We start from the raw sequence: 15,139 nt of genomic DNA, 5'->3' as shown, positions 1-15,139 counted from the left end.
TCCTCTTGCAACCGGGACAGTTAGTATTGAGGTCACTGTATGGCTACAGGGCAGAGAAGGTGATTTATTTTAGACTCAGGCTAAGAGAGGGTGGACACAAACTAGGTTCAGGAGGGACACCGGATTAAAAAAAAGAAAATTAAAACAGTGTCATGCTTCACAAATGTTCCCCTTACCGTGAGCTCATTCTGCACACCGACTGGTAGGAAGAAAGGGGCATGTAGACCACAGAGGAGTTGTAGCAGAGCATGAGGAAGCACAGCACTTCAAACCTGCAAGCACAATGACAGACCAATCAGAATAGAAGGGTCAGTAAAACATGCTCTAAATAGCATCTGTCATTCAGTTTGTTTACGTATTCAAATACTACAGAAAAACTTGTCCTTCTTTGCTGAGAAATATTCTAACCAGTTGATTTTATGTAACACAGAAATACTCAATCAGTGGATGAACTCCATGAAAAACATTCTGCTATGCAAACTAGGCGATTGTGAGTTATTGTATGTTAACACACTGCCTAATATTCAGTCTGTGAAGTGTGATCCATGTATGAAAACATATTTTCTTATTACTGATGCAATGTATAGCCCTTACGATGAACACTTAAGTGTGATTTTCTACAATGTTTTTGATATAAACTGTACTTGAATATCCATTCTTTACATGTGCAATTGTTTTGTCATAAAGGTGCTATGTTTATAAAAGATTTATTGCCAACTTGTCATTTAGACTTTGACAATATTGCAGCAGTCAGCAGGTTACATGAAGCTTTGGAGAAAAACTGCGAGAAGAAATATTTTTTAAAACCGTAAGGCAGAAATAAATATTTTATTTGAACTGAGGTGATTTGTGACACTTTGCAGATACTTATAAAACACTTTATAAATAAATCAGGGCGTCTGCTCGAAGAACTACAGTTTCAATATCACAGGTAAACACTTTTGTATTAAAGTGAAAAAAAAAAAACAGTTTTGGTTATCGTTTTTAGACAGCTCTCTAAATCTTAATAATGTGGAATGCTGTTTGGTGTGTCTGTGTTTGGGTATGAGTGTGGTACTGCGTATGTGGTAATGACAAACAGCTTGGGAGTGCAAGGGCCTAACAGGCAATGAATATGTGGAGGTGAACAGCCTGGCAGTATATCATCGACAGAAGTGGGGAGGCTGCTTTCAGGTGCTCTGGGCTTTCTCCTCATCAACACTATCTCAACTGCAGCCACACAAATGGATTTCCCGATAAGCTGTGAGGCCTGGCTCTGCTGAAACCTACAGAGCATAATTATGACACTTTGTGTTCATCATACCCAAAGGCTACGATGCTTTCTTAAACACAAAGGATGACCAGAGAGCAGAGTGCTGCCCTCATATTATGAGCTCTGATGCCTCTGCAAACAAACACATGTACAAAGGGCAACCCTGCTCATCTCTGTGTGGTGGAAAACCATTTTCTGGCAGGATTCCAGCATGCTTCATTACTATGCTAAGATTATCATTCATCCGCAGCAGCAGAGAAAATGCGAATGCCAAAAAAGCTTTCAGGCCTGCTGAGTTCTGGGCAGAGGAGGCTGAATGAGAGTTGAGGGTTAGAGTCTGATCATCTTAAAAGGTCCTTTTCCTCTTACAGGGAACGAAAAGGGAAGACATAATGAACTATTGCATCATAAAAAAAATAAGGGAGAGTATGATGACATCCACAGGGCAGAACTTGGACTTAGCCACTGATGCAACATGTGTTTACTGAAGCAGAACTCTCCACAGCACTGCCATCTCTCACTATTCCAGAAGTAACAAAGCTTTTACCCTGTGGCTCATCATTCAGTGCACCAGACTAGACAGAGCACAATGTGCCTAAACTGCAGCAATTTAATCTCTTTAGTAAAGTTTGCACTGCGTCTGACATGATCCTTGCTTGGTTTACAGTTGGTTGAATCCGAATGGTACCTGTTCTGTGCAGTGAAGGTCTCTCTCTGAGGGTGGAGGCCACTGTACACCACTCTGATCAGGTCGTGCTGACAGAGCGCCCCCTCCGTCAGTGCCATTGACCCCAGGCTTGAAGGCTGCAGACACAAAAGAATAAACACAGTCTGTTATAAAACCTGACGTGTCCTTCAAATGGCTGAGTGGCCCTAAGTGTAGCTTTACTGTCCAGCCATTATTACTGTTCACATAAAGCAATGATACTGCCGGTGCTCTGCCAAATACTCCCTTTGAACTGCATTACTCTTATTAGGAGAAAATGATTTCTTTCTGTTGGCCCAAGTGGGTAATTTCCAAAGTTTGGAACGTCACAGCTCTCAGTAATCTATCTGTTGCATCATTATGTTTGTAATTTCCTATGGGCAGCATTTAATTAAACTAGTTTTACACATTAAATAACGTAATTACTATATTTAAGGCCTCATCCACCAACTTGATCATCAGGTATGATGTATCCATGCCTTAAAATACCTGCCCTTACCTGAAGGAAACCTGCAGACTGAGCACTATTCAACTCATGCCCACATACACACAGTCCTTTACTCCATTCATTTCTTAGCGACTTAACCATGTGGTTTTCTGTTTATGACATTTCAGTACCCTCATATCTTATCTTCTTGACCATACCACAGAGTGGAAACCCAACAAATCCTCCAGGAGCAAAACTGAGGTGACAGTGGGGAGGAAAAATGTCTGCCATATGTAGCAACTTAGAAGTGCAACAGGAAGACAATGTTTACACAATAAAAGCTAAGTTAAGCTATGAAGAAAATGTATCCACTGTAATACTATTTATTTTAAAATGGTAAAGGGCTACATTTAAAGAAAAGTGCAGTGTAGTACTTTTAACATTGCAAACTAGGGTGGATCAGAACACAGTTTAATATTTAATACAACCACTTCTGCTTATTATATAGAGAAAATAGGAAGTAAAGGCCTTTAAATATAGGCCTAGTGCATCCTGCAGCAGCGATAAATAAAAACCCCTGCCACCATTAGAGCAAATACTTTCTTAGCTTAAAGAAAACACAGGTACGTCACAACTCATGGCCACTTCATTCTGATGGCGTGCAAAGCAAGAATCACTCCTAAAATGAGCTGATTTACTGTTGTATCTTGGATGCTTCAAAGAGAAGGAGGGGGAGAAGGATTAATTCAAAATGAGAGACTCAAGTGTATGCTAATGCTGCGAGCCTGGGGATAAAACCATGTGATGTGCAGAGCCGTAGTACAGCCTGGGAAGCTTGTTGTGATTCATGCACGCTGACACATTTGCACGCACATGCATACACATACGGGCACGCACGCCTTCCCTCTTTCATGCTTTCTTCATTCTCTCAGCATGGAGGAAGGAGCTTCTCAAGCTTGTAATTACAGCGATAAATCGCCCTCAGCACACGCCACACACTGTCGTCTAATCAACACTCCTCAGCGAACACATATTGGCTCATAAGCGCCGTCATACTGTTTGAAAGTACAGCGTGCACCCTCTGCTTTGAGTGATGCATAAAATAATAACACATCGTGACTCCCTGCCCTTAATAAACATTGAGGTCAGCCTGTGATGCTAAACACCTTGGTAATGAATTCCAGGGGAGCACAAGTCGATAACATGTCTCGTTTTAGCACTGAAGATAGAAGTGGGTGGGTCATTGAATTGGGTGCCATTGTCTAAATATTCAATTCATTAAGTCTCTCCATCATAAAGAGATGAAAAAGAGGAGACTGCAGCAGCAAAATACAGAAAGGTAAAGGCCAGAGTAGCGGAGACAATGCAGAGTCAAGTGTGGTTAAAAAATAAAAATAAAAAAGGGAGACTCGATTCCTACCTCGTGATATATAGAAGGTTTGGACAAGGATGGGATTGTGAAGGAGAGGAGCTTGCTGTTGCCATCTTTATCCACAATCTCCTGCAAATACAGACAGAGAGGAAGACAGAGTGGGAGAGTGAATGACTGAATTCACATTTCTACTTTTGAAACTTAACCCAGTTTGTCCTTTCCCTGTGGAGTGGGTGATAACATTTGGTGCTATACTCGGTAACAACTGCTGCACCATCCACGGTCGCTCTCACTGTTGAGCTAATGTAAGACCATTCTGCTGCTACATGTTATTGACTCTGACAGATTAAATGTCACTGCTAGTACCTTCACCATTCAATTCCAATTTCAGAGCGTGATACATAACACAAAGATTAATGCATCCCTGAAAATGATGCCATTTCTACAAGTAATGCCTGATTATCTCCACCAGACACAATCACAGCCAAAATAACAACCTAGTACATTCACAGAGATGTAAAACTGAATGTTTTTCCATCTGGTACGTGTTCCTCCTGTTCTGCTACTCTGTAACCCACCTGTGTGCAGCTAAAAGCAAACTGAAGACACAGAAGTACTTTTGAGTTCGGAGTAATTACCTTCGTTTTACTTGTTTGTGTGGTGGTCGTCAGTACTCCTGGAATCATTTTAGTATATTCTCAAACTGTGGTGCTAGTAAGATTACAACATGTGGATAAATACATGTGATACGCGATGCATTTGGACTAGATGCACATGAATCACTTTATCCACCCCTCAAAATCTGGGTTTTGGAAAGTGGCACCACACAGGCTTTATCCCTCTTTTATCTCCCATTCTGTCCTCAGTGTGCTGATGGTCTGTGTCCTGCCCTTCACTGGCTGACAGTATATCTCTGAATATGTGATAGGGCTGATGAGAGCAAAGTCGTCAATGACTAAAGATGAGAGACATGCTTTATGGGGATGTGTGTAGAATGGTATAGATATAGAGGAATAAATTATGTATGAACATACCTTCTGCCCTGCTGGCAGACATGAAGCGTTCTCTATTGATATCACCAGCTCTTAGCCCAAGTCCCTAAGGGTGTTTCCTGATGATGCAATCTATCCCGGTATATCCATTAACGAAGGATTTCCCTGTAGATCGTCTTTCATGTCAACAGGCTTACAGTGTCACTAATGTTCCACCTGTGCTCTATCTAAAAGACAACTAATGGTTTGCATATCGGTATACTGAATTTTTCCACAAACTGCAATTCATCACCACCCTACAGATTGTAAAAACAAATTTTATCACATCTGACTGTAAGAACTGTCCCTAAAATGAATAGAAACGATACAGATCATTTTACTAGTCTATAAACTCTATATTCATTCATTTAGGGCAGTAACATGTTGCCTCATATCAGCTGATGTAAATAAGATCATAACAAACTTGGGAACAGAAGGAGCCTTCTTTGTCTATTAACAATGACTAATAAAATAATAAAATACCCATTAGATCCTGGTAGCCTGCTGTCAGTTTGTGTGTTCGAGGAGTTTGTTTGGAGGCAAAGTGATACAAATAAATACATCTCACAACAAGCATGGGCAGAAATCAGGGCCAGGCTGCCTGTCTCATCAAAAGGTCATGTCTTTGTTGCCACGCTACATCGCCTGGGAGGAGGAACACCCACCAGGTTATAGATGCCCAGGAGGAGGGCTTCGATGCAGCCATTACTCTGACGATCCCTGCTGGCAGTGATGCGCAGATATACCCACACCAGCTCGGGCAGGAACTGGAGGGTGAAGCGTCGCAGGCGGTCTTCAGAGCTCCGGTACAGCTCGAACAGCTGGTGGCACACAGGCTCCAGCAGCTGGAAGGGAGACGAGAGCAGACAACACGGCAGAGGAGTCAGTCTAATTAGGCTATAATTAAATCCAAGTATGGGAATTGTCGAAACTTTTCGAGTATTAATCAGGTGCACTGACCTTGAATTAATTTATATAATTAAAAATGAGTCTGTATCATTACTGTATTTATTTATGAACCAGATCATTTTGATGTTTGTATATTTTAAAGGAGTTGAATAGTGTTCAGCCAATCCTAAACACGCACCCACACACACTGATAACTGTGATTGCGTTACTTCAGTATTACTTCAGGGTAAAAAACTACTTCAGAAATCACATTTTATTTTGAATTTTGATTTAATGGAGACTGGGATTCAAAAGAGATGGACAGGATAGAAAAGGAAAACAAAAAAAAAAAACTACAACCCACATACATCAATATAGTGCTTCTTCTAAAAACTGAGAACTAAATCGCTTGGAGGATGAATGGTTATTTCTAATCAATAAATAATTGCATTTTCATTGACACATCTTTATTCCCTGAAACCGTAACCAGATAAAGAAGCCCCTTTATAAAAGCAATAATCCACACAAGGCTAGGGTTTGCAGTGATTTCTGGATGTCTTTCGGGGTTTTAGGCTTGACATGAAGTGGAGTGCCTAACAAGGCCCATTAGCTGCTCTAAATCATTGTAAACCATGGCTTTTTGGGGCTTACTGCTTTTATACAACTGTTCCAGTGCAGCAAATAATGACCACTTTGTTAATAAATAAATAAATAAATAAATAAATGAAAAAGGTCTCTCTAATATAACTGGATGCTCACTAGTAATGTATTAAATATTAGGTACAGTTCTTGTGTCAATACAATTGTGTCTAAATGAATGTTTCCCAGATCATAACATGGTGGGGCACATGGGGGATGTTTTGCTGAGATTCAGTAAATCCCTACAATGAAAGTCCCAGGGGAGCCAGCCGAGCCAATGCAGTTACACTACCCAGAGGTCAGTGAAGTGAGTGCCCAAGCAATATTTTGTCTGTGTGTGTGATTTGTACTGTGTCTGGCCCTGGAATAAGTGGCAACTCATTAATGAACTTGGCACTGCATTTGCTCCTTCGTGTCATCAGCAAAAAAAAAAAAAAAAACAACCTAAACACACATCAGTCAACCACACTTTGCAATCCTTTCTCACACACACACATTGTGCTGGTTCACTTTCCTAATCATTAATGAGATTGTGCAGCCAGATTGACAGCACTAATGGAATCTAGATCCCATGCTGCTTGACGCCCAAATTCGATCGTGACAGAGCGTGGTTAAAAAAAAAAAAAAAAAAAAAAAAGAGGGGGCAGAGAATTGGATCCACAACTGTATCATCGGAGTGAAATTAAAGTCCCGTCTCATTGACTGCTCGAGGCCTTTGCTTTAAAAAAGTGTGTGTCCTTTTAAGAGAAAATACTGGTTCGTCATTGTTGGTATAGGAAACAGATGACTTTAAAACACAAACAGCAAGGTGCCTGTGTTTGCAGTGTACCTAGAGTAATAATAAAGTAGGTTTTTTAGTGTGGGCAGCAGATGTTCCTCTTCGTCAGAGTTGCGTTTGTGTGTATAGGAACACTGTGTGCCATCTCACAGGTAATGTGCCACTTCGTCCGTCCATCATTACTGTCCCAGAGCACAGCATGTTTGTGTTGTTGTATCAGTACAAGCGTGAGTGCGTTTATGTATGTGTGTGCGTGTGCATGTGTAGACCCTGCAGACACAGCTGTTTGTCAGTTTCTTGGTTCCTGCCAACTGAGACTACACCATGTGAGTCACAAGCAACACATTTCCCTGAGCTAAAAACAGCAGTACTTGGGAGTATCTGTATGTGTGTGAGTCTGTGTGTGTGTGTGCCCTCTGAGTATCACCTCATTGTTGGGGTCTTGGATGACTCTGTAGAGAGCTGGCACCAGGGACTTCTTCAAATGAAGGCTGCCTGCGTAGCTGGGGATGTGATTTTCTGGTAAGGACTATAAAAAAAGAAAGAAAGAAAAGGCTTAGTCAGATATGGCACAGAATCTCTTCACAAAATGTAAAAAAGACTTGACAAACACAAAAGACAATTCTTCAGGGTTCAGACATATTTTGCATTACAAAACTCCATATCTTTCTAGACGTCTTTGAAGAGTTTTCAGACCATGTTTAACATCTCAGAACATTTATTATGTAAATAAATGGTGATAAAATCCAAAGATACAATGCGTTCATTCAGTGTGTTGGCGGGTTCACTGCTTGTCGCTGTCAGTTTTAGTTTCACTTGAGCTGGAATAAAAACATCGTGAGTCTGCGAATCTATCCTTTCCTATTTTAAATCCCAAGACATCTGAGTTAATTATCAATATTGAGTGATATAAGCAATTTTTTATCATGACTGGCCAAGTTCATAACCATTTAACTGTCAGCAGACACTTGGATTTGATGAGTGTTACTAATATTAAACATGGCTCTGTCATATTCAGATGTCAGAAGTAATTAAGAACATGGGACAGGGAATTTAGCTATTTATTTATTATTAACACCTGTGTGTTTTCCAACCATTATGTGAATGTTCTGTGAAAAAGGACCTTTTCTTGTAGGTAAAAGTTAAGCAATATAATGATTTAACACAGGGTCACTATAAAACATATGTCAATGACTTTGACCAAGTCATAAGCACACAGAAGAAATAAATGTGGCACAATAAGTGATACATGCAGGTAGATTTTCTGCCATTTGGTACCAGTATTTGCACTAATGTGGTCCAATAGTAAAAAAAAAAAAAAAAAAAATTAAATTAAATCATCTCAACAGTGTTTTTCTGTCATTTACAGATTATCTGCTGCCATTTGTGTCAGAGTTTAACACCATAAGTCAGGAATGTGGATGATTTTTACCTTCTAAACTCTGAAATCTCCAAACTCTTTGAACTGCAGAATGCACAGGTGGCGGCAGATGAAATGGTGTATTCAAGTACGCCTCGTAAAATCTACGCTCAAAAAACATTTTTGGCAGCTGCATTGCATCTGTCATTACTCTGTATGAAAATACTACTTAATACACTGTATTAATATAAGTTCAACTATAAAGTTTAAGAGTCCTTATCACAATACCCTTCAGACTGGAAACATCATTAAATTATATATAATGATGGGTACAAATATTAATCAACAGCAAGAAAAAAAATCATGATCAGATCTTTGCTACATCTCTCTCTCTTTAGGTGGAGGCACTGAGAATTCTGGGAAGCCACCCACTGAAAAATCTTTTTAAGAAGAGCAGATTGACAAATAAAGAGACCCACAAAAAAAACCCCTGAAAGCACTTCATATTACAGAGTGATGATATCTGGCAGGATCAGAATATCCTGGGGTGAATTTCTTTAAACGGTTGAGACTGTGCTCGTTCGCGTGCAGCTGACAGAAGGCAGAGATATCCTCACAGCACGGCCTCGGTGTGGTCATTTTGAGGACAGAACACGATGTGCCCAGGCTGCACCACTCACACCATGAGTCATACCAATATATTTGCCTCACTATTCATCATATCATCGTTCTGTTTTTTACAGTTCTGTACTGACCTCTCCCATCTCTTCACAGGCTAACATGCTACTTGCATCTTTACTGGCTTTGCCTTACAATCCCTACACCGTTCAAAGAGCATTTTATTTTAACGATATACTATACAGTGACTGTTTTAGAGAGATCTCACACTCACTCACTCACATAGGCTTGAGCATAATCTGTTTGTTTTCATGTTTACCAAGAATGTCAGCTGTATGTCTGTGGAATTTAGAATGCCCAGAATGCACCTGAACAACTAATATGATTAGGCTACATAAACACAAAGTAAAAGAACAAAAAATACACCTACACGTGCCATGTTCTAAACTTTATCATTCTAATCTGTTATCTGAATAAGCAAAAACAGTGTTGGTTAATAAGCAGGTGTGTCATTCACAGACATTATATGATATTGTTATTAAATTTCACTTGGAATAAATTGACATCCGTGTTGAGCTAAATACATACTTAAGAGGGATTTTCATAATAACTTCCAGCTAAATGCTTTTTGAGAGGAACACCTAATATACTGGCTGCCTTAGTACCGATCTTTTCCTACTGATCTGACATTCTTTCTGCATGAGTTTTGGTTTCACATGTCTTCAGATAGAGCTGTAGTCTGAGACTGGACTAGATAAGGTACAAAGAGCTCATTCTGAAAAGCAGAGCCTTTAACTGTCCTGAATTGACCAAGGTATTTGCAAAATTTAATTACAATTTTCAAAAGGATTGGAATGTTAGGAAGGTGACATGCATGCACTTGTATGGAAAGCACTCCTTTGCAATTGGAGGTTTTGCTTAAAAATGCAGCCCAGAGACTCAGAACTCATTTTCTTGACATGAGTCATGTTCACTGCAGGGCGCGGAATTTACCTTGAATTCTGAGAGCCATTCTTCGACAACACCGCGCTCTGAACCCAGCATCTTCTTCAGAGACCCCCCCTTGGTTGCCTGGTGGACACACACAGATGCAAGACAAAGGAGATATTGATTCATGAACAGTCTCTTCAGTTCCTGCTTCATTTCAGGGTTTTTCCTGCCATTAAAATTTTGTAGGTACTTCACTGAAACTATTGTGGACACCACCTAACTCAAATTATTGTAAAAATCACTCTTTTCCCCAGATCTAATGGGGACTAACCTGGGTGAAAAAGTTGTGCTTTTAAAACTTTTGATTGCTGCTCTAACTTTTCCACAATGCCTTTACAGATGTATGAGAATAACAGCAGTCCAAAACAGAGACTGATGAAGCTGAAGGAACCAGACCAACCTCTGCTTTATGTTCAGAATACAATGAAAGCTTTGATTAAGTCATAATGACAAACTGTTAGTACAATATTAAAATATACATCAGCAGAACTACACCAATCAGCCATAACATTATGACCGCTGACGGGCAAACTGGTGTTGATCTCATAACTATGGGACCTGGTTTGTACCCACCAAAAGTGGTCTAAACAACAACAATAACTGGATATCAACCAATGGAGCATCTATGGGACCAGAACATTATTTCCACCTGTCTAATATTGTGTAGGTCCCCCTTTTTCCATAAAAACAGCACTGATGTGATGCCTAGACTCCACCAGACCTCTGAAGGTGTGCTGTGGTATCTGGACCAAGACATTAGCAGCTTCCCTTAAGTCCTGGAAGTAGAGCGGAGGGGCCTACATGGATTGGATTTATTTGCCTGACACCTCCCACAGATGCTTAACTGTCCTGACACTGGGATGTCTTTCCTTAGTCCATTTTTGGTTGATACTTACCTCTGCAGACCAGGAACACCCAACAAGACCTGCAGTTGTGAAGATGCTTTGACCCAGTGCTCATTCTGCTGCCTCCAACACATCAGCTTCTAGGACTAAACATTCACTTGCTGCCGAATATATCCAACCCAGTGAAAGGTCCAATTGTAATGAAATAATCTAAATTATTAGCACTTTTCCTGTCAGTGGTCGTAATGTAATAGGTGATTGGTATAACAAAGACAACAAAGATTGAAATGTGTGTTATAGCCAAGTATGAGAACAAATTAAAGCCCAAAATAAAAGTGATCATCATCAAAAAAAAAAAACATAACAATGCTTATTGTGTGGTTGGCCAACCTTAAAAAATTGAATGCGAAATGCAAATGCAGCAGTACAGTAAAGCTATGCCATTGGCTGCACTGTTACATAATGGCGCCGACCCAACCTGTCACCACGGATAAGTGATGACATGGACCACCAGGCATTTATACAGACTCTCCATTTAAATATTAAGCACAAGAACTCTTTTTGTTCTTCAAGATCTATGTCTGGGAAGTCTTATACAACACGTACATATATATTCCAATGATAAAAAAAGGAAGTTTTTCCACAAAATGCACAGAGAATCCTTACATATTTTTTGGTACAGGGTTGCAACTGGTGATAGAAATCCGATCTGTCACTCCTGACGTCTGAAAGTCCAGTGTTTCTTTAAACATGTTAGACTGCTGGTACCTGTGAACCTGTTCTCTTTACCCAGCAGCTAAAATTAACTGCAGTGAAATGCCCAAAATAACCATTTCTCCTTTAGACTTTGAAACATGAAAAGCACATTCTCACTAACTCCTATGAGCGAGGCATGTGTTTCTGTATGGGGAAGCATGCAAAAACAGAAAACAGACAGAGAAAAGTGTTTGTTGGGTAGCTGAGTGAGAGGTGGAACGGACACAGGCTGCAGTGATGATTTGGATACAGTCTGGAGGTGATACTGCAACTTGTGCTGTGCCAAGTTTCTGAGATGACAGCGATAAACAATGCTTATGTAATGGCAGATGCAGCCTGTTTCTTGCCATAAACGCACTGTTTGATACTTCACCCTTACCTACGCTGATTAGACTATTTAGAAAAGCACAGACACAGCCCACAGTGCTGGGTAAAATCTGTTATCATGCGGTTCGAGTAAATAGGGAGGTGAGCACGCATCCTAACTTCAAAAGCGCCGTGAGTTTGGTGAGTCATGGCGCTGTCCTTTACTGTGGCCTTTCTGGAAACACAATGAAAATGACTAACAAAGCAAACCTCAGTACTTACAGGAAAAAGTTTGTGCTGTTGTGAAGTAAGCAGAAGTTCAGTATATTTCAGTGTGCTCAGCCATGACGTCTCTGGGGTTTTGCCTTGAGATAAACTGTGCTGCTTGTAAGGGTTTGAGTTGATGGGATTAGGGATTAGGACTAACTCAATATATTTCCTTCTCAAAGCTGGAAGATCATACTTAACATTTTAAGCAATAGCCTCTGAGCAACACTTTTGCACCTAACAAAATTATGCTATATACATACTTTAAAGGAGTGATATTTTGCTTTTTTTTTAAAAAAAAATGAAGTCATGCATTTTAAAACATTTCCCTGTGGTCTACATAAACTGAAAATGCTATGTTTGGGTCTGAATTCTTCATTAATTCAACTCCACAGGTCCATCTTCAACCCTATTTCTAATTAATGACACCGGAAAGGTCATTTTGAGCGCTGGCCCTTTAAATGCAAATGAACCACTTCATGCCCCACCCCCTCAAGGTTGTTGGCTGTGTTGCACTGTCCCATTCAACCAACAACTGAACATTTTAGGTAATTGGCTCGAAGTTTGGACATTTTTTCAATCGTTGCTGCTGACAAACAATTATGGCGTACGCTGAGAAATGTTCATGGAAGTCTTGACCTTATATGTGCAAATGTCATGATGTAATTAGTTATAGACATAACAAATTAAGCAGGAATTAAAACCGGTTGTAGAAATCCACTCGATTTTTGCCAAAATGAATACAAAGTTAGCTTTGCAGCACCTGGAGGGTTCAAATTCAAACTTTTTGAATTATTTGAGTCCCCAAATACACAAATAAATGTACCGAAGACTAATAAAAACAGGTTTAGCAAAATATGACCTCTTTAACACCAGTTTGGAAGTGTTTTTCTGTTGATTTAATACTACAGATGTTCAACTGTCATCAACTGACTGAACCCATCTGAGAAATACCTAAATGCACAGTTTTTTCTCTATAACTATGAGCGGTAAAAAAAAAAAAAAATTGGCACATGTCATGAGGACAATCTGGTCACATCCAACCTCGTTCTGCTTCCTGTCAGTTCCTTTTGACAGTGTGCTCCCAGAGTGAAGGACATGTGACAGTTGGGTGTTGTAAATAAATTCATAGCAGCTGTATCTGGGTCAGTGTCCTTGGTTAACTTTCTGACATGTTAATACAGCAGAACAAACCCAAACCGAGGAGATTATATGGAAAGAGAGTTAAGATGCACAAAAGTACAACAAACCTATAAGATGATCATGTTCTGCTCCTTTTAGTTAGTCTCAAAAACTGTAAAGCTGTGAATATAGAAAGTCCCAGAGTTAACTGTGAATGTTTATGAAACCCTGGGGTAATTCCCTGAAATTACAGGCCAAGAAATAAACAGACTCTTCTAAAACACTCTCTCTCTCTCTCTCTCTCTCTCTCTCTCTTCATTTTTTTGTGTTTTTATAATACAAGATGAGAATTATAAACTTCATCACCTAACCTTACAATACAGGACATTGTAAAACTGGATTAAAGGTTAATATATGCAATACCGTGAAGGTGATTTAATTTTCGGTTTAGAGTTATTTTAAGATCCACAACTTAATATTGCCATTTTGGAAGACTAATGTAAGCTCTAAGAAAGTGCTTTCAAAATAGAGTTGGGTTAAGATTTGTGTATATAATGAGTCAGAACGAGTAAAATCACTTTTTGTTACATCAATTTTTTGCAACTGTGAGAAGAAATAAACAATCAAACAGAAATGCTACATAGCAGGAAGGGAATCAAAGGTATGTTTTAGATAACGTACTTTTAAAGGTGCCCACTGGGGCTGCAGAACATAGATCAAAAGGAAGGATGTTTCATAGTGAAGGAACCAGGATTTCAAGGGCATGATTACCTTTAGTTTTCAGATAACAGTGTAGTATGCTTTGGTCAGAGGACCCAAGTTTCCTGCTGTTAATTAAAGATGATGTTCAAAAGTCCAAAAGTTTTGACTGACTCTGTAAATGAGCACCAGAGCCTTGAAAAGAAAGAAGGAATTTGGAATCTGATGGAAAACCATTGTATAGAGGATAAAAGAGGTGTGATGAATGCTCTTCTGGTAGCTTACAGCCGCATAGCACAGTTCTGGACAGCAGAAGGAAAGTGCACAATGCACTGCTCATTTTATGATCTTAAATGTAGAGTTCTCTTGCAAGGTTACATAATTTGGGGAAACAGGACTAATTATGTTGTTAAAACCAGTAAAACTTGAAAATATTGGCCTCATTTGTATTGCAGCAGGATATACAGGATTATGACAACAGTACATTATGGTATTTCGACAGCACTGGTCTTCTCATTTGGAATTTTAAATGTTTCCTTTAGTGAGAGGTTTTAGTGTTGTCTTGTGTGAGGCAGTTGTTTTGTTTGTGGTTCTATACGAGAAGAACATAATAATATAACGATAAATTGTGATTTTAAGACATTTCACAGATGAATATAGAGAACACATTCATATGACTCTCATATGATATGTACTGCCACCACGACATCCATGATAGAAGATCAGGCCATAACGCCACACCCTTTTTTATAATCAAAGTTACATTCTTTTCTATGGTCTTATTCTAAAATCAAGTGGAGATTTAATATAAATGCTAATATAAGGACCAACTTGATCTAACGTGGACATGATGTACCTACAGCATCCTGCAACATTTTAGAAGCACAACAGTATTTAGATGTAAAGGAACACTTTTAAACAAATCCAAAATAAAATGAAGCTTGACTTGATTGTACGGATAAACTCTTAAGATACAAAACAGGCTTAGAGGTGCAAAATATCCAATTTGCTGTGAGGTTGGGGGAGATGGAGCTCATTTTCACTGCACAGAGCAGATGAAGATCTGAACGAGTAAAGTCTCTT

General features: G+C 39.4%; 1 protein-coding gene across 8 annotated transcripts in view; it reads right to left on the bottom strand.

The window, feature by feature from the left end:
• LOC115411903 (protein FAM126B) overlaps positions 1-15,139 on the bottom strand; it is a 47,116-nt gene that overhangs the window by 16,368 nt on the left and 15,609 nt on the right. For all 8 annotated transcript variants that reach the window (XM_030124174.1, XM_030124173.1, XM_030124176.1 and 5 more), the window contains exons 3-8: positions 10,065-10,142; positions 7,521-7,622; positions 5,454-5,633; positions 3,806-3,886; positions 1,941-2,056; positions 177-272 (exon numbers count right to left, since the gene is read on the bottom strand). In XM_030124174.1, coding sequence (XP_029980034.1) covers positions 177-272; positions 1,941-2,056; positions 3,806-3,886; positions 5,454-5,633; positions 7,521-7,622; positions 10,065-10,115 — 626 coding nt within the window. In that variant the 5' untranslated portion in view covers positions 10,116-10,142. The remainder of the gene's footprint in view (positions 1-176; positions 273-1,940; positions 2,057-3,805; positions 3,887-5,453; positions 5,634-7,520; positions 7,623-10,064; positions 10,143-15,139) is intronic.

This window comes from Sphaeramia orbicularis, chromosome 21, assembly GCF_902148855.1.
Source record: "Sphaeramia orbicularis chromosome 21, fSphaOr1.1, whole genome shotgun sequence".
Classification (NCBI taxonomy): domain Eukaryota; kingdom Metazoa; phylum Chordata; class Actinopteri; order Kurtiformes; family Apogonidae; genus Sphaeramia; species Sphaeramia orbicularis.
Note: the sequence above shows the minus strand (reverse complement) of the source record. Positions and strands in the feature narration are given on the sequence as shown.